General features: G+C 33.3%; 1 protein-coding gene across 8 annotated transcripts in view; it reads right to left on the bottom strand.

Moving 5' to 3' along the window:
* The window catches only part of LOC134706311 (melanopsin-B-like), a 39,356-nt gene extending 17,603 nt beyond the window's left edge, over nucleotides 1–21,753 (bottom strand). For 2 of the 8 annotated variants that reach the window (XM_063565138.1, XM_063565142.1), the window contains exons 1-4: nucleotides 21,516–21,753; nucleotides 14,397–14,456; nucleotides 5,678–6,970; nucleotides 189–312 (exon numbers count right to left, since the gene is read on the bottom strand). In XM_063565138.1, the coding sequence (XP_063421208.1) occupies nucleotides 189–312; nucleotides 5,678–6,568 (1,015 nt within the window). In that variant the 5' untranslated portion in view covers nucleotides 6,569–6,970; nucleotides 14,397–14,456; nucleotides 21,516–21,753. Of the gene's footprint in view, nucleotides 1–188; nucleotides 313–5,677; nucleotides 6,971–10,133; nucleotides 10,408–14,396; nucleotides 14,457–21,062; nucleotides 21,119–21,515 lie in introns of those variants that run through there. The other 6 variants (XM_063565137.1, XM_063565144.1, XM_063565139.1 and 3 more) reach the window with 5 other exon arrangements.
* Between the last annotated feature and the right edge of the window lie 3,431 nt (nucleotides 21,754–25,184).

The raw sequence follows: 25,184 nt of genomic DNA, 5'->3' as shown, positions 1-25,184 counted from the left end.
GATATAATACAGGAAAAGAAATCAACGAGTCATGTTTACATGATTATACAATAAAGTATTGACGAATTGCAATACATCTGTTACAAATAAACAATTAACTCAAGATCGCTGTAAGTGTATTCCCGTGTTTTTTTTTAATTGAGATACTTAACCAATGTAAAGTGATCACCAATATATGAGTGACTTACCGTCAGACACGACATAGGATGGTTCCTGGCATAAGATCTCCTTGTAACCCTCTCGAAAGGACGGACTACGCCAAGCATATATAATAGGATTACAGGCGGAATTCATATAACCAAAACAGTACGCCTGTTGAAAAAGATAAGAAAACAAATTCATTACAATATATAGCATTTATATACATAATTATATGTACAGAAAATCTTTCAAAACCAAAGGACCATGATTTAAACAACTACTAGTATAATAATAGGTCGTTGTATATGTGGCTTTCAACTATGAGCAAAATCCATACCAATTTGGTAATCTTTTGTTAAAAGGCCGTAAAAATCCGCGATGTTTAATATAACCTTTTATCGTTTTTTTGTGAATTTTTCCTTTAATCTTTTTTTTGTGATAATTTTTCATATAATGCTACTCGCTTGAAATGGAAAATTATCGATAGAAACTAAGCAGGCACGTGGCGTCGCAAACGAAATTGACATGAAATTGACAACGTCGTCATAGGTAAAATTGCGATAAATTGGTCATCTCAACTCGATTGCCTCTCTCGCTTTCGACATCCCGGCTCAAGCGAGAAAACCAATCTCGTTGAGATGATCTACGATAATCTATAAATATCGATAAATTCAAGCCAAACTGACTACTTCTAAAGAAATATTTCAAAATTCCGATCTGTTATACTTGACACAAGAATCATGTTTTGATCTTTTGTCTAAATCGTAGCTAATGTCCCTTTAAATAAATATAGTACCACGACCCGCTACTGCCACACAGACAATACTCGGATTCAAAGGTATCACTTCTCAGTCCGAAATATGAAACAAAGTAAAATTTACTTGACAAATATCCTTTTCGTATCCCACAAGAACATTCGACAGTAAGAGCACACACCCCTCCCCCCTTTCCCACCAACTTAAACAAAAATAATATGGAAACCCAAAACAATACAAACAATATAATAACAAAAAAACATTTTACACACAAATAGAGATTTCTTTAGTTTATGTTGTGTCATGTGTATTATTATTGGTCTGATTTATAAGTTTGATTGTGCCTATGGTATCTTTCGTCCCACTTCTTCAGAAAAGAATGAACAAATAAACAAATGAATCCAATAATTGTGTACCACAGCCAGTTGATTTTAAACCAATCTATTATGTAAACCATTAAATGCAACATAAATATTTAGTGGTGTCTAGAACATTTAAATTGTTTTACAATGTTATATTTATAAATGGAATTACATGTAATACTGTACAAACAACAGCAAATGAAACCAATTAAAGTAAACTAGCACCTAAGTTATGTTTAATAGACTTGAAATTATCCTTTCACAAATTACTGTAACTAAATTTGATCTGTAACAAGTACACCACTAGAATTATGTAATGTCTCCATCTGGGAGGGTTTTTGATGATTCAGCAAACTTTATGTTACTAAAGCGTATAATAAGACAGAATTTAGAAGACACTAACAGTACAATCAATAACAACAGGCAAAGAAACACAAACACCATTGCTAAAAATCAATAACAACAAGAGTAAAAACACAAACACTATTGCTTAAATCAAAAACAACAAGAGAAAAAACACAAACAAAGAGTGAAGGCACACAGAAACAATTGCTAAAATTAATAACAAGTGAAGGCAAAAACACACCATTGCTTAAATTAATGACAAAAAGTAAAGAAACACAGACAACACCATTGCCCAAATTAAAAACAATAAGTTCAGAAGAAACACAGACATCACCATTGCTCAAATCAAAAACAACAAGTGTAGAAACTCCGACCACACCATTTCTAAAATTAGTAACAACAAGTGAAGAAGAAACACATACACCACCATTGCTAAAATCAATTACAAAAAGTGTACAAGAAACACAGACACCACCATTGCTAAAATCAATAACAACAAGTGAGGAAGAAACACAGACACCACCAGTGCGAAAAATCAATTACAAAAAGTGTACAAGAAACACAGACACCACCATTGCGAAAATCAATTACAAAAAGTGTACAAGAAACACAGACACCACCATTGCGAAAATCAATAACAAAAAGTGTACAAGAAACACAGACACCACCATTGCTAAAATCAATAACAACAAGTGAGGAAGAAACACAGACACCACCATTGCTAAAATCAATAACAACAAGTGAGGAAGAAACACAGACACCACCAGTGCGAAAAATCAATTACAAAAAGTGTACAAGAAACACAGACACCACCATTGCGAAAATCAATTACAAAAAGTGTACAAGAAACACAGACACCACCATTGCGAAAATCAATAACAAAAAGTGTACAAGAAACACAGACACCACCATTGCTAAAATCAATAACAACAAGTGAGGAAGAAACACAGACAAACACCGTTGATATAATAATTAGCAACAAGTGAAGAAAATACACAGACAACACCTTTTTAACGTCCTTCCAATTATGAATGGTGACAAACAGTGGAGAGAATAGAACTATCGAATTAGTATATCAATTTTAGTGACAAAATCTTTTGAATTTATACGTATTCACATTTGTTTGATGTAATTTGAAGGGTACAACTCGTTGCAGTCTGGTATATGTGAATGTTTCCGTCAGAGAATGGTAATTGCAAATAATCTTGAAAAGAGATATGTTGGAACATTTGCGAAATCTAAATACCATTGCTTGTGGAATTAAAGTGTTGTTGTTCAATTGGTAAATGGCGGATATTTCCTAACTGTCGACCATTATATCATGAATTGACGAACTTCAAGGGATGACATCAACTTAAGCTGTAAACACCCTCGGTTACATAGATTTTATCTTAAAGGGCAACCCACTTGACACTATCACTATTTACTTGATCAGGTAAATTCCAAAAGAAAACCAAGCACTGGATTATCGTATTAACGTGGAGAAATATATACACCATATACATGTGATGCTGGAATGTTATTACACGACGTACATAAACAAGAGGCTCTCAAGAGCCTGAATCGCTCACCTAAATTTGTTTGGTTAAATCTCTCATCAATGATTATTTTGTCTTTTCAATTTATTTATATGTTCTTTGAATCGTCCTATTTTCTTCAAAAGCAAAAAAAAAAATCATTTTCTCCTATGTTCTATTTTAGCCATAGGAGCTATGTTTCTGACATACAAGGAAATGATATATAAAATTTATACTAGATACTCTGAAACTCATTTAGCCTAAGTTTGGCTGAAATTGATACAGCAGTTTCAAAGGAGAAGATTTTTTAAAGTAAGTCAACATGATGAACAAATTGTGAAAAAAAAGTCTTTAAAGGGAAATAACTCCTTATGGGGTCAATTGACGATTTTGGTCAAATTGACTTATTTGTAGATCTTACTTTGCTTAACATTTTTGCTATTAACAGTTTATCTGTATCTATAATAATATTCAAGATAATAACCAAAAACTGCAAAATTTCTTTAAAATCATCAATTTAGGGGCATTATACTTGAAAAAAACAGTTACCCAATTCGGCTGAAAATTTCAGGACAGGTAGACCTTGACCTAATAAATACTTTAACTTCTTGTCTTATTTGCTCTAAATGCTGGAGTTTTTGAGATATAAGCCAAAAACTGCATTTTACCCTGTGTTCTATTTTTAGCCATGACGGCCATGTTTTTTGACGAAATAAAAAATAAAGCATAAACTTTATTTTATACACCCTACTGATCATTCAGTTGAAGTTTGGTTGAATTTGGTTGAGTAGTTTTAGAGGAGAAGATTTTTTAAAGTTAGCAAATATGATGAACAAATTGTGAAATATTGTCATTAAAGGACAATAACCCCTTAAGGGGTCAATTGACAATTTTGGTCATATTAACTTATTTGTAGATCTTACTTTGCTGATCATTTTTGCTGTTTACAGTTTATCTTTATCTATAATAATATTCAAGTTAATGACCAAAAACTGCAAAATTTCCTTAAAATTACCAATTAAATGGCAGCAACCCAACAATGGGTTGTTTGATTCATCTGAAAATTTCAGGGCTGATAGATATTAACCTAATAAACATTATTACCCACTCAGATTTGCTCTAAATGCTTTCGTTTTTGAGATATAAGCCAAAAACTGCATTTGACCCCTATGTTCTATTTTAAGTAACGGCGGCCATGTTTTTTGACGGATCAAAAATCGAAGCACACACTTTGTGCAGGATAATCCAAGGAACAATCATGCTAAGTTTCATTCAAATCCATACAGTAGTTTCAGAGGAGAAGATGTTTGAAAAATTGTTAACGACGACAGACGACGACAACGACGACGACGACGACGGACGCCAAGTGATGAGAACAGCTCACATGGCCTTTTAGGCCAGGTGAGAAAATTAACTATTGGAAACTTTTAACCGTGGTATGTTTAGAATTATACACCCAGTGTAGTGTTTTATCCCAATTTGAGATGTCTACTCCTATACGGGCGTATAATACTAAATTTCTTTGCTTTTGTTCTTTGTTATATAATTAAATGTTTTTCTTGTACTGATTTTCTAGTAAGTTCTTGTATGAACCGTCGGTTCTTCGTGTTTATTGCAGATATTTGTTATTTATAACTTTTGATATATTGGTGAGTAAACAGTCTACTGTTGAAGACTGTATGATGACCTCCGGACGTATTCGTCTTTTTTATGTGATGCAGTAGTAATATCTGTTTTCAATGGTGTTTTTTTTTGTTGAAAGACATAAACACCGGTATTGTGTTATTTTGTTTTTCTTGCTGTTTCGCGAGTGATTGACGCAAATATGCTTAAAATATAATATCATGACATAATGTGTGTTGTTAAAAAATAAATTTCAAACAACAAAGAATTGAAAAAAAGCCAGTTTATTATCAGTTGAATGCCTTGAGACATTTTGACGAAAAAAGTTATCAATCAACTGAGTTCTGTGTCTTTAGAAATGATTCATGTATTGCTGGTTTTGAATTCTACATTGTTATATTCTAAAACTGCTGACGATATATTTTTTTTAATTTGAAAAATCTTAAAACGTGGCACTTTTCCAATATGTTTTTTTTCTGGCTGTGTTCGAAAATTAAGAAGAATTTGATTGCGTTTGTGGCTGATTATATATCTGTCTGTGATTTCACAAGCCAGGCTGTTGTCATATTTCAGTCAATCACTTACGACAGTTCGATTCTAGAAATAGCATTATATATGGAAAGATACGGTGCACAACCAAACCAATTCGAAATACAAATGTCCTAAAAGAACACACACACAAAAAAAAAGAAAATGCTTACGGTGCAAGAAAAATCTAATCACAGCAAGTTGGGGTACTGACAAGACAATCATTAGAATTAAAAGGGGACAACATTACAAACAAATGCCACTAACTGTTTTCTATCATGACTAAGATAATGCATATTAAAACAATACAAACATAAAAATTAAGAGTAAATATAGATAATTTCATTTTACAAGTATTAAGATAGTTTCATTTAAAGATGTGAATATAGAATAACTTTATACTTACAATAGCATTAGCATATCTTGGTATTGTTGACTTGTCTCGTACAAATGCTGCGTAGTTAGAGTAAACACAGTACGGTATCCAACATAATACAAAGCAAGATAGGACAATTAATAATGTGATGGTTACTCTCCTCTGTTGACTAAAAATCATATTACGGTCTAGTGCTGTATTCTCATCTAACCTCTGCATGTGCTGCTTTATCTCAGCAAACATGCGGACATAACACCCAATCATCAGAAAAAGCGGAAGAAATATGTTAGAGGCTTGAATAATGAAATGGAAAGTAAGCGATTTTGTAGAATATGTCGGGTATTTAGGTCCACATTGCATCGTTCCTTCTTTATATTTTGATGTACTCAGAATGAATGTTGTGAGTGATGCACATACAATAGCCCATCCCCATGCAGCACCAATCATAATTAAGATTTTACATTTTGTTATTTGAGTAAGCGGGCGAGTGATAGATAAATACTTGTGTATACTTATATACATTAAAGTCTGTATGGATGTTATAAGAAATGCTGCGTTGCAAAAACTGTTTATAAAGCATAAAATATCACCAAAAATCCAATCCTTCGCAATTAATGTTGTCAAAGAAAATGGTGCTAATAAAACTCCAACTAAAAAATCTGCAATTGCTAAATTCACTAAAAACATATTAGTTCTAGTCCGCATGCCTCTGTGTCGTATAACAACTGCTATGACCATCAGATTGCCAAAAATAGCAAACACCATTGAAATGGATATCCATGTTCCGAAAATTGCTGTTTCCACAAGGGAAAAATGCTTCCGTGATACATTTCCTAATGCTGTTGAATTTCCGTCGTCTTCGTATGGGAAAATCGGTGCAAGAATTTTACTTGCGGTGGTTTTATTCCACATATTTGCCATTGATAATGTTAAAAGTGTGTATAGGCCGTCGACTTAAAAAATTAAAATTGTTTGATTTTTAAAAACGCTAGTACACTATTCTTTAAAAATTTGTAAAAATAGCAATAAAATGTCTTACGTATTTCAGTAATTATGTTCTCACTCAACCATCCGCTGCTAATCACTCCGTCATGATGAAGTATATTGGCTCCACGTTTACACTTGTATCTATATTTCCAACATTTTGTGTTTGTAAACTTATGCTTAAAATAATCGAATATGTGATAGGATTTACACTCATTAATGAATTCTCATATTTTGTAGAAACAATGATAGCTTCATCGTGTTAGCTATACCGACCTATACTGACTAAACGAACTGTATTAACTGCGTGTTTTAATTATACCGTTCTTTATGTAGTTGCTGAAAGAGAAAAATTAATATTTATAAATCAGAACAAGCAAATAACCCTGAATTTTTCTATTAGATATATTCATTAACTTTATAATTACATAAAAGAAAAGCAAATAAACAACAGACATGAAAGTGGTATCATTTCAATGAAACTTTACAGTTCTAAACGAAAGTTCACAAATAACTATTACTAGATTCAGTGTATCTTTTATCGATATATTCATAATTTTGATTAAACCGAATATGATCTCCAGAGAGTCCCAATTAAATACATGGCATCCATATCAGTATTTACTATATCAATATACGGTTCTACAATTAAAGGGGAATTAATCGATTGCCATCAGGGTTATTAAATTGTTTGCTGAAAAAACAAAGACCTGTCTATTATGCGGCATATGGTCCTTCATATCATATATATATAAGGTCCCTTCCTAACATAACATAGAGACACGAACTATTCATTACATCATGCACACTCTGACTGCAAAGGCTTAAGCTCTAATATTCCCTTATAGGTCCCCAAGGGTATCACGAACTATCCATTACAGCATGCACACTCTGACTGCAAAGGCTTAAGCTCTAATATTCCCTTATAGGTCCCCAAGGGTATCTAATATTCCCTTATAGGTCCCCAAGGGTATCTAATATTCCCTTCTAGGTCCCCAAGGGTATCTAATATTCCCTTATAGGTCCCCAAGGGGTATCTAATATTCCCTTATAGGTCCCGAAGGGTATCTAATATTCCCTTATAGGTCCCCAAGGGTATCTAATATTCCCTTATGTGTCCCCAAGGGTATCTAATATTCCCTTCTAGGTCCCCAAGGGTATCTTATATTCCCTTATAGGTCCCCAAGGATATCTAATATTCCCTTCTAGGTCCCCAAAGGTATCTAATATTTCCTTATAGGTCCCCAAGGGTATCTAATATTCCCTTCTAGGTCCCCAAGGGTATCTAATATTCCCTTATAGGACCCAAAGGGTATCTAATATTTCCTTCTATGTCCCCAAGGGTACCTAATATTCCCTTATAGAGTCCCAAGGGTATCTAATATTCCATTCTAGGTCCCCAAGGGTATCTAATATTCCCTTATAGGTCCCCAAGGGTATCGAATATTTCCTTCTAGGTCCCCAAGGGTATCTAATATTGCCTTATAGGCCCCCAAGGGTATCTAATATTGCCTTATAGGTCCCCAAGGGTATCTAATATTCCCTTATAGGTCCCCAAGGGTATCTAATATTCCCTTATAGGTCCCCAAGGGTATCATCACCGCATTAGCTAGTCAATACTTCGATACTGACAAGATTTATAACAAACCTTTCAGAAACTGCCCGTTAACTTCATAAATTTAAAAATAGTTCCTCTTGAAAAGTCGACCTGAAAGGTTTAAGTCATAATCTAGGTACTTTTTTTTCATAAAGCTCCAACTGTTTCGGGTTTTCTTAAATATTATTGGCTTTTAAATATTCGATTTTGAGTGTTCCTGCTGAAGATCCAGAAATGTAGTGTGCTATCGGACGCATTTGCATTCATGTAGCCGTTAAATAGAACAGAAGGCTCCCATGAACCTGAACAGGTAACCTAGAAAATAGCATTTCCCATGAACCTGGACAGGTAACCTAGAAAATAGCATTATTGTTTACTGGAAATTAATTAATTCAGTTTATTTACAACTTTTTAGTCCATTAAAGCGAAATATGAGGAAAGACTAATAAACTTGATGTTTTCTTCAGTGCAAGGGTCACATTATTTGTTTATATAAAAATACAATACTGTTATCTTCATTATATTGCAACTGAACAAATACACCGCAAAATCATAATTTAAAATCAGTCACATGAAAGCAATTTCGGATAATCAATCATGGCTCGCCATGGTTTTCTTTTTGCGTTATTCAATCAAAATTAATATCACAAATATTGCTGCATTTGAAAAGATGGTGTTGTTGATAATGAATATCTTTTCGGTATTCATTATCAACAACCAATGAACTGATATTTAGATCTCAAATTGCTTGTTCATCAAATTTAAGGTTTAGGTTTTCAGAATATACATGTATACCATTTGCTATTCGCAGGAAGAACTTCAAATTCCAAATTAAATGGCAATAAACTGGATGCCGATTTGGGATACATGATAGGTATTTCTTAAGCTTCTTAAGATCCAAGCGTTTTTACCACTCATATTTCTTTATATTTACTTCAGTTTCCAAGATGTCAAACAATTACCTGTTTTCATTTCAGTGATGGCTGTCATGAAATTGAGAATGGAAATGGGGAGTGTGCCATAGAGCCACTAACCCGGCCAAAGACCAGAAAACAGTCGAAGGTCGCCAATGGGTCTTCAACACAGCGAGAAAGTCCCACACCCTGAATGATTCAGCTGGTTGGTTAAATATTGTCATTTGAGAGTGCAGTCAATTGATAGATTCGGTCATGTGACCACGGTATTGGTATTGTAAAGGACAACAATTCTATCATTATAGCCAGAGGGCATAAGCTCAGTGAATGTTTTGTCTTATAGTTCTAATTATGCCACAGATTTATAAAACTAATTGTTGATACATGTCTACGCTGAGAGATATAATTCCCTGTCTATGTTGAACACTTATTTACATTTTACCCATTTTGAAGATAGCAGCAACTTAAGTTTGTTGACAGAGACTCACACACCTGATACATGTACATGTACTAGATATCTTGGGGATCATTCAGGCTAATCGAAATTGCTAAAGTGGCTGGAGAACAAAGGTTGCATAACAAAAAGGCTGACAACGACAAACACATAGGAATGACAAAAACTCGCCAAGGCCTGTTTTGGTTGGATAAGCTAGTATAAAATTTAGCGTAAAACTCGGGTTTAAGAAAAACCCAATTAATGAGGGTTTTAAAATGACGTTTGAGTAGAGAATGAAATCGAAAGAACCGCATACATACGCACCGATTCACGTCTAAATGCATGAATCCATTTTTATTGATTAAAAAGGGTTTACAAGTATAATGTTCTTCTTTCAAAACACCGTACGATCAAAGAAAGCTCGCACCTAAAATTCCTTTAAAAAAAAAGAATGGTAGTTATCATTGTTTCGCGTTTTATTCCAGTTTCATTTTTGCAGTGCTATTTGAAAGTTTTGCTTGTCTGAATCAAGGTGGGAAACATTTAAAATCTTACCTGAATACATGTACATGTAAGGTGACAACATATCCTATCCAGGTAACTTAAGTATATTAGTATTGTAAATAATAGATAAATATTTACAAAGTGTTTTCCTTTGTACTTAACGTTTATTTAACACACATGAAATCAACATGAGGTATGGTGACCATTCATTCCATTTACTACATGGTCATCTTTACCGACACAGCTTATCTATACAAAAGTTAATCCTAATTTCCAAAAATCGGATGTAAATGTATTTTTGATATATTGAAACAAATGATTGTATATATTAGTAATCAATGAATTTCCTTAATAACTTAAGTGTCCACTTGAATAATCTGTACTATAAAAGCAAAAATGTAAACGGATAGACTGTTTCAATTGATTGATAACAATACAAATACTCCGTCACAAAGAGCACCGCATGCCCTTGCAAGCCCTCATAGTTTAAATTGTGTTTTCCTGCGTTGAAAATGGACATTTTTTTACCCTACAATATACTTCAATATTGAAGGTATGTATGTTAAAAAGGCTCGTGATGTCGATATTATAAATCCTATTGAATTCATCAGGGACCTTGATTATTGAAGTCATAAAAAACTGTATAAATTATTATCCTCTTTTCCTCACAGTGAAATACGGTATATATGAATTAAATGGCCGAAATAATTTTTCATTCGTGTTAAGGTTACTTGAAACCTTGGTATTATCTAGTTTCTTGTTCTTTGAACCTGAAAAGAACCTAAGAGGAATTATTTTTGTAAGTTGAGAACTTCACGACAACGGTAAATATCCACATGATGACTGACTTCTTACTTAGAAAATCTTGATGGGCCATTGGTAAATTATATATATTTTTTAAATATTTGCTGTTATATTAGGCCAGACGGTAGCACTATAAGTCGAATTGGGTTGACAGGAGATTTTCATCGAAATCCGTGACCTCACCTTGACCTTAACAACGAGAAATTCCAGGCGTTGTCGTGCTTAGTTAGCCTGGAATCCTGATCCAAACAAATACTTCCATTCTGTGTTGCTTAAGAAAGTATCTCAAGACAATATGACCTTTCTTTCGTGTTGATTTACAAGACATTCAAAAAGAACAACTGGCTCAAAATTATACAGTAAAAACCTCTTTGCAGGACCAGTTTGTGGTAGTGCTATTTTGTGTAAAATGTGCATTTTCATTTTGAACTGTTTAAAGAGTATTTTTTCTTAAATCAAAGACTTTTGAACTTTCACTGACAAACCGCCCGGTCATAAATGTCAATATTGTTAAACTCATTATTGTTTTATCATCATCATTTGATTTGAAATATTTGTACGTCAAAGTAATTTTATTAACATTTTTCTTCATAAAGCGTTTTGTGTTATAAGTAGCAATTACCTGTCAGTATATCTTCACAAATAAGAAAATGTGTTATAAGATAATACTTTTGATGAATAAAAGATAAAGTCACGGCTTTATATAATTCTTATGTTTCCTTACGTAAAGAATAATTGATCCTTTAGTCATTTCAATAACCGCTTCTTCAGCATAAAACTCAAACGACATATTTGTGGCGTCTTCTTTTGTTAATCCGTTAAGAGCTAATTGTTTTATTAAATTGCCTTTCAATAACCTCGTTCTCTTATGAGATTGTAACTTAGCAAAATTCTTAAACTCAAATATGTTTTTTGAAGTTCTCATGTCAGTGAGAGTCAGACGGTCATACTACTAAAATCCACCAATTTGTAAATTATTTGTGTATTCCATCCTAACTAAATCATTATAGTGGCTTATGTCTTAATCTACCAGTGGAGATAAAGCGAGCATGATCTGGCCCGTGAAAGTCATTTTCTATCATTGGCATCGCCAACCGCTGCAACCAGTCGTGTTGCAGAACGTTATCAAGTGTCAAAGCAGTAACCAGATAATGTTATAAAGACATAACGGCAAACTTTTGCAATTATCATGGAAGACAAAGCTAAATTTATCCTCTGTAAGTTTATAATGGTCCTACATAAAAGTGGGACGAAAGATACCAAAGGGACTGTCAAACTCATAAATCTAAAACAAACTGACAACGCCATGGCTAAAAATGAAAAAGACAAACAGAAAAACAATAGTACACATGACACAACATAGAAAACTAAAGAATAAACAACACGAACCCCACCAAAAACTAGGTGGGGTGATCTCAGGTGCTCCGGAAGGGTAAGCAGATCCTGCTCCACATGCGGTACCCGTCGTGTTGCTTATGTGATTACAAATCCGGTAAATAGTCTTAATTTGGTAGGTCAAATTCATGAAAGGGAAGGGGATTGTAGTTACAACGTAAGGAACATATCCGATATTTGTGAAACGGTTATTCCATAACGGTCAACCAACTCGTGATGGCGTCCGTAAAATTTACGAAGGGATGATTTCAACTTCACCATTTGGAACTCTTGGGTTAATAGCTTCCTTGTGAGCAGTAACCCTCTATCAAGAAAATCATGATAGGAAATGCAAGCACGGGAATATCGTATCAATTGGGAGATATATACCCCGTATGCAGGTGCTGCTGGAATGTTGCTACTTAGAAATGGAAAGTTCACAATTGGAAAGCTGAAATCATTTCTTTTGTCGTAAAGTTTTGTCTTCAACCGACCCTCATTGTCAATTTCTAGATGTAAGTCAAGATATGAAGCCGACTTAACTGTATCTGTAGTATCCTTTATCTCCAATTCGATGGGATAGATGCATTCCACATAGTCACCAAATTTTGAATTGTTTAGTGAAAGAACGTCATCTATATAGCGGAAAGTAGAGTTAAAGGATATTGCTAACTTCTTATCTTTCTTCCTAAGAAGTTCCTGCATGAAGTCAGCCTCATAATAATAAAGAAACAAGTCAGCAAGTAGAGGGGCACAGTTTGTTCCCATTGGGATGCCGACAGTCTGTTGAAAAACACGTCCTCCGAACGTAACAAATATGTTGTCAATCAAGAAATCAAGCATCTTGATAATATCGGTTTCAGAGAATTTTTTGTTTGAATCAGAGTGATTATTTACAAAGTAGGATTTATCCCTCCCTAAGACAAGATACTTGTATCTACGTTGGCCATTCTTTTTAATGGAGCAAAGTAATACCAGCTCTTTTAATTTGTCTTTTAGTTTGGAATGTGGAATACTTGTGTAAAGAGTAGAAAAGTCAAATGTTTTAATACTGTTACAAGATGAAAGCTTCCAATTGAACATTGAAGATATTGTCAAGTACATTCCAGAAGAAAACAGTTCTATGGATACATACATGATTTGTTTTTTTTATTTGTTGCTTTATACTTGTGTAGTTGCGAGTACTCTCAGATCTTTACTTTGTGTTATGTGTTTTACTTTTTGTTCGTTGTCTTTATTTTATGATTTGTATAAACTAATTTTATAGTTTGTACTGACGTTGTGTTGTTACGCCCTTGTTCCATGTTACAATTGGAGGGTGAGGGTCCGGCTAACACGTTTACTGACACCACGTCGTTATGTACATGTGCCTGTCCCTGTAATTGAGTGGTGGTCCTTTTCTGGTCCCAGGTATGCTTGTTTAAATCGTGTGTTGTATATATCTTCTAAGCAGCATCCCTGTTATAAGTTCGGGTTAGGCAAGGAAAAGTAATGTATAGGGCTGGGGTTTTCAGATTGTACGGATGCCGTTCATTTTCTATTTAACCTTTATTTTACATGTTTAAATTTCCTGGAAATCGTTTATACACTGTCATATGAATATTCATCGCGAATTCTGTGATAGTGTGTATAGAGTATCTTTTTTAAGTCTTTGTGTTGACTTCCATGTACTATGTTATAATAGTGCGATAGTCATTTTAGTTTATGAGATAGCCCCCACATACCCTGCATTTATCATGGTTTTCAATAACATTGGACAAATTGTTGAAAGAACCCTTCCTAAATGATTGGAAACACAGATCACATTAAGGGTCGTACATGTTTGCCCTATGAATCTCTTTGTTTTCTCTCAAATTCATTTTCTCATATTTCAATGAACTTGTATCCATAGGTTGGTGTGAATAGCCTCTTTGTTATAAATTAACCAAATTGCATCGATTTTTATTTTGCGTCTTTATACGATTTTTCTAACTTTAAAATTAAGTTAACTTGCTATTAGCATTTTCGTTACTCTTTTAATATATGTACTGTTCGTGTTTAAAGTTAATTCAGACGTTTAGTGTCAACATACCCTCTGAATTCAATACAGGACATCCCAACAAAGATTTAATTCTAAGTAGTGAAAATATCTCTTACCTTTTTCTTTAAGTCCTAAATTCCAAATAGTTATGCAGCCGTAGAATACAGGCCATGCACCTGTAACAAAATATTTCAGAAATTAACCTTCAAAGCCTCAATGTGAAAATCCCAAGAAAGAAAGTTTTTTTGGCAAGAATTTCTAAAGATAACAACTTGTTCTATATAACAAACTGAAACATATCCTTGGGGAATTTAGAGGATTTTGTATTTAATTGGCGTGAATATAAATAAATACTGAGATGAAATTTTAAATATGATTTACACAGCATCACGGTTCCTGCCTCATTTACTATTATATGATAAACAATTACATAAAATGTTCTAACATCTGCAGTGAGAAATGAGACAGCGTGAAATCTATGAGGCCATCTGCAGGTTTATAGCAGACAATACAAACATTGTGAGAAGAAAGACATGTTTTCACCTAATTTACACAAAACATATCTTCTATGTTCAAATCATGATTAATTTGTTAATTTGTAAGGTGCTAACGTGCCAAAAACTTACATGTAATAAGCACGAATACTTTGAAATGAAGAACAAATACTGAAAACAATATTTTAATTAACAAACGAACTATTACGACAAATCAAAAGCAACGAAGAAATTGTATTGATGAATGAGTATGCAAAGTCAGCGGTTACCCTGTTTTGAACTATACCAACACACTGAGCCGGATTTTCAAAAAGGTAGTGCACAGAGTAACAGTCCGTAAGAAGATGTTTCTTTCTATCCGGACACATTTTTCTGACGACTCCGAGGCAACAATTCTTTGTTCTTTTTCCTTCATGCAGCATGCACAAAGAAGAAGCAGCCCTAATGTAGCGCGCTTAAAGTAGAAGCAGACTTAATACAGCGCGCATATAGTAAAAGTAGCCAATGCCAATTTTAAAAGTCTTTGTATTAGCCGTGCTGCAAAACAATGAACTCTTGCACTCAAGACGATGCCACTTGGAATTAGAATTTGACTAACATCACTCAGTGTATGTATGTCTTATTTCGTTTATTTCTTCGATTTTAAATTTCATCTATAAAAAGTTTACTTCATACAACTGTCAAATGAATTTTTTAAAAGATTTTGAATTAAAAAAAAAAGCTTATCTCACTCTATAAAGCAATAATCTATTGTCATAATTACAAACCAAGATCACACAGTCTACACTCAACGGTTGTTATGACCTGAACAAGAGTTATCAAATTTGATGTAAGAAGGGCAACTGATCTCGAGTGATTGCGCTCATGTAAAGCAACAAAACAGACACGGCTCTTTTTAACTGGAAGAGACAAGAAAAAAAACATCAGGCCATGTACCACATCTATATCATGTATGAAATCATAGCTTTTACATATTCAGAAATTTTCAACTTGAATAATGGAGCTTCTGTTCTAACGAAATATTGTAACCACACTATATTATTGGTGAGGTGCCAAAACAAATAATACAGATGGGTTGTAATATTTTTTACCTAACGTAATGTTAACATTCTTTATATTATATTCTAAGTATTTTGATTAACCTAAGACCATCACAATCTCTTTAAAAATAAAAATTTCAAGGAAAATTTAAACGTATTGCATGTTTGCTATTTATGTAATAACATTGTTAATCGTTTGATTATCTCGTATTACACAAAGGAAAGGAGATTGTATACCATGTTGATAACTTTATATTTCGCCTGATGATAAACTTAACATTGAACAATGCAGTTACATATTTCATATTCATTGGATATGGCCCAGTGTGATATGACCACAAACCTAATTTTTCAAAGTCATCTTTAAATATAAAAGTTATTCAAATATAAGTTTCATACATCTCTCTAATATCAGTTTTCTAACAAACTTGATTCTTCATTCGGGATAAGGTCTATCCTATTATTTCGTGGGAATTGTTATTTTTTTGTATGCAGTCCCTGATGTTCCCCAACATGCAAGTTGATCCAGTTTCTCTGTATAACTTTGACTGAGTGGGCTGTACAAATACTCAGCCTCGTCCAGTCGGATTATTGACTAACGTCCTGTGGCATATATTTTATTCATATTCATATTTTTTTAAATAAAGCAATAATCAGATAGTTTCTTAATGGTTCGTCGACCGTGAATAAGAGCGGGAAATTCTTACTTAAACTGGAAATGAGGGCATGTTTGATGTACCGACCGTACAAGTGCTGTATAGGAATACAAGGTCGTTAAAAACTTATATTTGTTGTTTGATGGTGACAGACATTTTGTATTGAAACATGCTATACTGTCAGACAGAATGGGTCGTGAAAGAAGTCACCATGATATGATTACAAAAGTACTTCAACATCACTCCCATTAGCATCTACACTTTTCAAATGCCTTCTAAGAGAACTAAATTATCAACAAAGAAGCACGAGCATGCAGGGGATGTTTGTATGATGGTGTACAACGAAAGATATGTATGGGAGCTCTTCGTCTATTTTCTTAGACATTGCTAATTGGAAATGTTGGACACTTGAATCAGTGGTGTCATTAAACAAAATTATGAATATCAACAATTACTTTATCATTATACATGAAGCGTCAGAAAAACGTCCTTTTTATATAAAATATTGACGAGATTTTCGTATATTACCAGTACTGGAGAACAAATAGCGTAGGTTTATTCATTTATCGGTCTGGTTTCATCTAAAACTTGTATTAACTCAAGACGATGTAGAACTGGCCATCAAGACATTCTTTTGGTAAACGTGGACGTCTCATTTGATGTTTCCCTCTTCCTTTCTTTAATCATGTTAATAGAAAATTATGGTCTAGTCAGGAAGCTTAGTATTGTCTTAAATTTGAAACGTCCATAAAGTAGTTGGAATCAGCATTTTATAGTATGGAAATACATTATAGTAGCGACTGATGATTTGCTTTTGAACAACAACCTAATTATCAATCTGGACCGTATACGGATGTTAAGAACTTGATTATAACAGTAGCAGGTGCTTTATTTCATTTGATCAACACAGAACCATTTGTAAAGCATACAGAAAATAACCCGATTGAATTCTCGGCTATATGATTTGTTTATTTTCGCCTATATTATCCATCATAAATAACAGTTTTAGACAGTAAACAGAAATGTGTTTATTTTGGAAAATAAACCTGATTTATTTTATCATTTATCAACATTGATAAATAAAGTATTTTTTTCGAAAAAGGTAACCGTTTTATAGATTCATACGCTAGAGTGCAAGGGTAAAAACAACAACACCAGGTTTTTAGTATATAGTTGATATTGGGAAGGGTTAGTTGCGTGTTTCATTAACGTATGCAAACAACAAAAATGTAGGTCACAAACTTACTTCACATCAATGAGGTGTAAATAAACGTCACACAGTTATCTACTTTTTTTTTTATAGGAAGCTGATATACGTCATCCTTAAATAAAGTTATATAATTGAAACTTTACGTCACAATATCTGACCTTTATTGTTCATCTAGTATCATGATTTAATAACTTGAAATGAAAAAATATAAACCAATTACACCATTTTGACTCAGAAATGTTTAGGTTATTAGAAAATATTAAGAATATTGCAAAGAAGATTAAGATACCGGTGCCAAAGTATAAAAAGTAAAATCACTAAAATACATAACAAAGAAGCACAAATTGGCACATATATCAAGCATATTAGCAATAACTAAGGACAAGAATGCACAAAATGATCATAGTACAATAACACAATGACGGGATGTATGAGTGCAGAGCCACGTAATATATGTATCTAAGAAACATAAAAAGGCATTTAGACAAAGTATACATTAGCAAAAATGAAAGACAAGAATACGAGTATTTCATAGAACAATGCATGACGGGATGTACAAGTACCGAGCCACGGTAAATGTATCAAAGAAACACCAAAAGTCATTTAGACAAAACACGTCAGCAAATAAAAGACAAGACAAGAGAATTTCATAGAATAGGAATACTAAAATGTTTTGCAATAGCACAGTAACGGGATGTATAAGTACAGAGCCATGTCAGTTGTATTAAAGAAACACCAACAGGCATTTAGAAAAAGCACAGTAGCAAATGAAAGACAAGAATACGAGAATTTTATTTAACAAGGAATGACGGGATGTACAAGTACCGAGCCACGGAAAATTAATATCAATAAAACAGGCTAAACAGTAAAAGTAATATTCATAAAGACATATAACAGAATAGTATAACACGTTAATAAGATGATAAACAACGTCAGTGCCCAGAATCTATACTTCAAGACCATCGTGCATTATTTTTGAAGTTGATACTGAATATTTATCAACAAGGTACCTTTTGATAAACTTTTTGTTTTTGGAAAAAAGACAACACGTTCTTTCTCATACCCTGGTTCCTCAACTTTCTACTCAGACACTTGTGACGTTTTACAAAGTCTGAGTAGGATCTGCAAGCTCTTACATATCGAATAATTTGGGAAATGTATATTCCATATATATGCAGTGGAAGTTGGTATATTGCTACTAAGGTGGGGGAAATTAATAATTTCAAAATTAAAATCGTCTCGTTTGTCATAGATTCTGGTACTGAGATGACCGTGCAAGTCAAACTCGAGGTATAGGTCTAGATATGCAGTTTCATCAGTTACTGTTAATTCTTAACGTACCTGCAGTTTTCATGTCGAACATGTCGAAACTATGACAATGGAAGACATTTTTATTGACATGAACGATGAGTTTGATACTAAAAAGAACGAATGTATAGTAAAATTTATCGTTTCAATAAAAAGGAAACACGGTTGTTCGTGTTGCCTATTATTGCTATATCAACATCATTTGAACTATGGTGGATAGTGGACTCATTGGTAATGATATCCCATCTCCTTATTTTTTTATATGTGAAAAGTTATTCTAAAATTGTATTTTGATCTATTTTTATAGTCGGTTATAAGTTAGTCTTAGTGTTTGCTATGTGTACCCATATTCCGTGCTTAAAACTTTAATGTGTTCTTGTATGTGTGTTACTGACTTGTTTGTCTATGTCTTTTGATTGAAAAGGTTACCTATTCAAACACTGTAATAAGATCATTAAATATTGTTTTATTGTCATAAATATCTTTTCTATCTTTTCTTTTTTTACAACTAATTTTGATTTTGTTATCAGTAAATTAAAAGCTAACTAAATATTACTAGTATGTTATATACATATACATATTCATGGATCTACAATCTGTCGATACCTGAAACTTGGCATTGCACAAGGTCATGTTTTTCTCTGACTGTTTATGACGTCTTTACACTAAATCCATTGGATGTTGGATGTGTACGGATTGATGGTTTAGTCTTAGATGCATGATTTTTTTATTAGTTGTTAGTGGCTTTGAACTAGCTGTCAGATAACTGCAAATACTCTCAGATCTGTTCATTGTGTCTTTTTGTGTCGGGATGTATAAGTACCCGGCCACGTCCACTGGTATTATTTGTCCATCTGATGAGTTAAGCCTTTTTCAACTGATTGTTATAGTTTGTTCTTATGTTGTACTGTTATACCACTGTCACAGGTTAGGGGAAGGGTTGGGATCCCGCTAACATGTTTAACCCCGCCACATTATTTATGTATGTGCCTGTACCAAGTCAGGAGCCTGTAATTCAGTGGTTGTCGTTTGTTTATGTGTTACATATTTGTTTTTCGTTCATATATTTTTTTGCATAAATAAGGCCGTTAGTTTTCTCGTTTGAATTGTTTTACATTGTCTTATCGGGCCCTTTTATAGCTGATTATGCGGTATGGGATTTGCTCATTGTTGAAGGCCGTATGGTGACCTATAGTTGTTTATGTTTGTGTCATTTTGGTCTTTTGTGGATAGTTGTCTCATTGGCAATCATACCACATCTTCTTTTTTTATCATATTAAGCCATTTCAATTGATATTTTATCGTGTGTCTTTCTATGTTGTGATGTTCACTATTGTTTTGATCAGGTAAGGGTGTAGTCCGAGATTACTCTGACGTCCGACAGCTAATTTGCCAGACAAGCTGGGGCCGTGGGACGTCAGAGCTCGTCTCATATCAAAAAGTGGATATTTGCTGGTCAAAATGCTGAAATGGAGGGGTCACTATGAAAACTGTTAAAATATAGAAAAATAAAGGTTGGCAGGTAGGTGAAACTTACATAAATGAAAAGATAAATGAAAAATGAAGAGATTAATGCCCAATTTATAAAATTCCAAGGCCCCCAGTCCGCTCCAGAAGCGAGGAAGTAGCGCATCTATTTTGGGTGGGCAAATATCCGGTTTTTGATATCGGACGAGCCCTGACGACCCACGGCCCCAGCTTGTCTGGCAAATTAGCCGTCGAACGTCAGAGTAATCTCGGACTAGTAAGGGTGAAGGTTAGTACCTATTAAAACGTTTAAAACCGCTGTATTTGTTTGCACCTATCCAAAGTTCTGATGTTCAGTTGTTGTCGTTTGTTTGCTGTGGTTCACAACTATATCTCATTTCTCTCGTTTTATATAGATAGGTGTTCGGTGTAAGACAAGGCTCCGTGTTGAAGACAGTATTTTCACCTATATATCATGGTTTTCTTTTTCAAATTGCGACTTGGATAAAGAGTTGTCTCATTGACACTTATACCACATCTTCTCATACATTGTATCTATGTATTTGTATTTTATATGGCAGGAGAGGATATAAGTTACAATACCTACCACATGATTAATTGCAATAATACCTTAGTATAATACTAAACTAGCCAACACGTCATGTTGACAACTGTTCATCAAATGAGCAATATAAACAATACAAAATAGGGGAAATCTGTAATGAAATTTCCACTTCATTACCGTTATGATTCATACTACTTTTACTACGAATGTATTTGTTTATTTTATTATGTTTTGTGGATGGGAAGAGGGGTTGGTTGTAGAAAATGTATCCATCAGTTACCATTTTTAATTGTAATATTCACACTTGAGTTTCAAATCAGTCTACTGTGCTAAGCTTTGTACATCAAATTTCTGTTAATCAAAAACATAAATATTAAACGCGTGACCAGAATCTGGGTTTTAATTTTGTATTAAAATTATTAAATCTAAAAACATAGACATTTAAACGAGCTAATGACATGTGTGCTTCGTAACCACAAAAGTAAAACTACATACCTTACTTAATATATGTTCTTCCAAACTTTGCCCATGTTTACACATGATAGTATTTGTTAGTGCTAACTTCCGTTATTTTGTGTAGCTGGTACACTATTTAAAATGAATATTCACACGTTTCTACCTTTGTAAACAATTTTATGTAATATCACTCAGGTGAGGGTTCATTTAAAACATATGTCTGACGGAGTGGGGTGTAAGACGTTTATCTCTTCGTTTCTTTAGTAATTCTCCGCGTGTTATCATGTCTGTTTAACATTTAACCAAACAAACATAGATTCTTTTTATTTACTGACATGAAAATCATGATTAACAAATCAAACCATTCCAACAACATAGTTCATCAGAAACATTTAACTGCACTCTTCTTCTTCTGACTATCAACATGATCAAGATCAACTTCACCTAATACTTTTTATAATTTAACGTATTTTTGACATAATTGAAGTGAACTCATAGCACAAGATCCTTTTTTTTCTAAAAATTACATTTTGACACTAAATTCATTATTGATGTTTTCTGATTGATATTTTTGTCATCATATAAAAAAGAAGATGTGGTATGATTGCCAATGAGACAACTATCCACAAAAGACCAAAATGACACAAACATCATGATCGAGGTTTTTTTAATAGTGAATATTGGTTTTTAACTACCTTTTCTTTACTACAGAATTCTCCGACCATAATTTTGTTTTCTAAAAACTTTTTGTGAGGTTTGAAAGAGTGCTTTTGTGTCGATCTGACAAGGCAAACCTTTTCATCTAACTTTTATTTTCTGATCTTATTTTATGCTACTATTCCACAGTCCTATGCTGGATTAGGTGGGCACCAACAAAGCACCAACAAACATACATTCGTTATATAAAAAAATGTTCTTATTTTATATTTGTTTATCTTTTATTGCTTTGTACATTGTCATGTCGTTTACTTTCTAGTTTGAATTGTGTTACATTTGGGACTTTTATAGCTTACTATGCGGCAATTGTTTGTGCCATTGCTGAAGGTCGGATGGTGGTCTATTGTAGTTTTATGTCATTAGTTTTATTGTCAGTACTGTATACTAAAACAATCACATACAGTTTGTACTTTTTAAGACACGTTACTTTTGCTATTTGTTTCGGCCAGTGTGAAATAATCTTATTCAGGCCTGATATAGCTTATTAGATAGTGAAATAAAATACATGGAACAAAGAGATCAGCAATCCCGGAAGGCCTTTTTCGATTTTTTTTTATAGTTGTTGACATATAATTATTTTATGCAGTAAAGTAAAGTATATGATGTTTTTGGATATTTAAGTCAGAGATGACCACGGATATGTCTAAAAAAGTAAAATAACTAAAATACTGAAGTTGACTCCAAGGGAAATTCAAAACGGGGATTACCTTAACAAATGGCAAAACCAAACGCACAAACATATTATATATCAAATGAATGGAGGACAACTTTTAAGTTCCTGATTTGGTACAAACATTTACTTACATAGAAAATGCTAAATTTATATATAGCTAGCTAAACCTTTCACTTGAATGACAGTCGCGTTAAATTTCATTGCATTGATAACAATGTGTGAGTAAGACATTTGTTTGCAGATTTTAAAACTGTAAAAATAAGTATGGGATAAAGCTGTCAACAGATTTTATAGGCAAAACTGTAAAAATAAGTATGGGATAAAGCTGGCAACTTTCTTAGAGGATACTTGTGACGTTAGTCAAAATCCTGTCCACTTTTCTTTCAACATCGCTGAATGCGACGAATCAACAATTGTGTACTTGTTGTATTGCCACGAACTACACGATGGCTGTCAACAGTGGAACAGGGTCTGTTCACTCCTCCGTAGATTCTGAGATCACTCTGCTTTTTGAGCGGTTCGTGTTGCGCAGTCTAAGTTTTCTGTGAAGTGTTTTGTTGATTGTCTTTTTGTCATTTTCATTAGTCACCATGGTATTGTTGTCTGTTTTGTTTAATTCCCTCCCTGGTATCTACTGTCTCTAGCTTTGTCTTACACATGAATAAAATATGAAATTTATTTTGAATGATGTTGCAATACAAATTTAACAAAATACGTTTGATGTATGATTCAAAATTTGACTACATTACATTTAAACTACATTGAAAGCTACCGAGCTGTATAAATACATATAAATCACTTCGTATCAAATAACGTTAAATTATATAAGAGTAGAAACATGCTTATTGAATTGTGTGTAAATACCGATGATACGAAATAAAGAAAGAATATATATATAAAGAAAGTAACCACTCTCGAAACGAAAGCAACTTTTGATTGGATAGAGTAGGGGTAGAGCAAGTGTGCAATGCTATAAGGTATTGTCGAAGAAGTGAGAATCGAAAGACACAGGTTCGAGTCCTGGTCTGGGAGGAAGCATACTTATTTTCATTGTTAGGTAGTTTTTTTAAAGCACTACATATATGATAAATGTATCACCGGAGATTCTCTACGTAAAATATAAGTATTCATATACACAAGCGTTATTAGTTCAGGAACCTACATTACACCCAGGCCAAACCTTTTATATGCAAGGCGGTACAAACATTGTGAAATTCTGTTTGAAAATATATTTTATGAATGTAGATTACTATTTTTGAGATATCTACATGATCCATCAATCAGGAAGGCATGTTCCAAGTACAGTGAACCTTTTACACAAATTATAAAGAAGCACTTTATGACATAGGTTAACCAATGCATGGTACAGACTGACTTATTGTCTATAATTAAGGTTAATTATCAGTACGTTCCTCATTGATTTTATTGATTGGTAGATACGGTCATTTCTATTGTTTAAAGAAATTTATATAAAGAGGTATTGCGATTAAAATCAGCAATCTATATTTTGGAATACAATGTATCGTAAGAGCACTTTTATGCATGTATCCAACTAATGTTTATTTTCATATTTGATACTTTAATTGTTGTTTGCTTGGGACACAATGGACAATATTAGACTGAGGCTATTGAACGATTTACAATAAATAGCACATTTCTTTAGGGAAAGGCTTAATCAATATAACATTGTCGGCAAAATTAACGTCGGTAGTAAAAACTGTGTAAAACAAAAGTTACTCAATTTAAGAACTTGCATATTTTCGTCATTCACGGCGAATATTTTTCATGTGTCTTCGACAAAAATGAACTGAATGCTTTTCATTTCTGGTAAAATGAACATTAGAACTAAATACTCATTACAAACCATAGGTACCAATTTTTGTTTGTTTTACAGTTTTAAAGCTTGTATCAGTCAACAATGTATTTCATGTCCATGGCTTTCTAGTTTTACAAATGATGCAGTTATCTATTCGTTTTTGATGCGTTTTGTTATTTGATTTTGATTATGGACTTTCCGAATTGATTTTCCTCTGAGTTCAGTATTTTTGTGATTTTACTTTTTACATATCAATACACTATTAATATCCCAAAGTGCTGTCAGATCAATCCCACTTAAAAAGTGCAACTATTCCTATAAACAACAGGCAGGTTACAATTGTAGATGATAAACCTTGTAGATACAAACATTCATAAATACAGGGAGTGATATCTTTTTAAAACAACCTTAACTTGGAGTGTTATATGATCTGGAAGGAAAAGAACAAGGAATGGATGTTGGCATATATATATACGCATTTATCGCACCTCGAGTACATAAG

The sequence above is a fragment of the Mytilus trossulus genome, chromosome 2 (assembly GCF_036588685.1).
Source record: "Mytilus trossulus isolate FHL-02 chromosome 2, PNRI_Mtr1.1.1.hap1, whole genome shotgun sequence".
Lineage (NCBI taxonomy): Eukaryota > Metazoa > Mollusca > Bivalvia > Mytilida > Mytilidae > Mytilus > Mytilus trossulus.
Note: the sequence above shows the minus strand (reverse complement) of the source record. Positions and strands in the feature narration are given on the sequence as shown.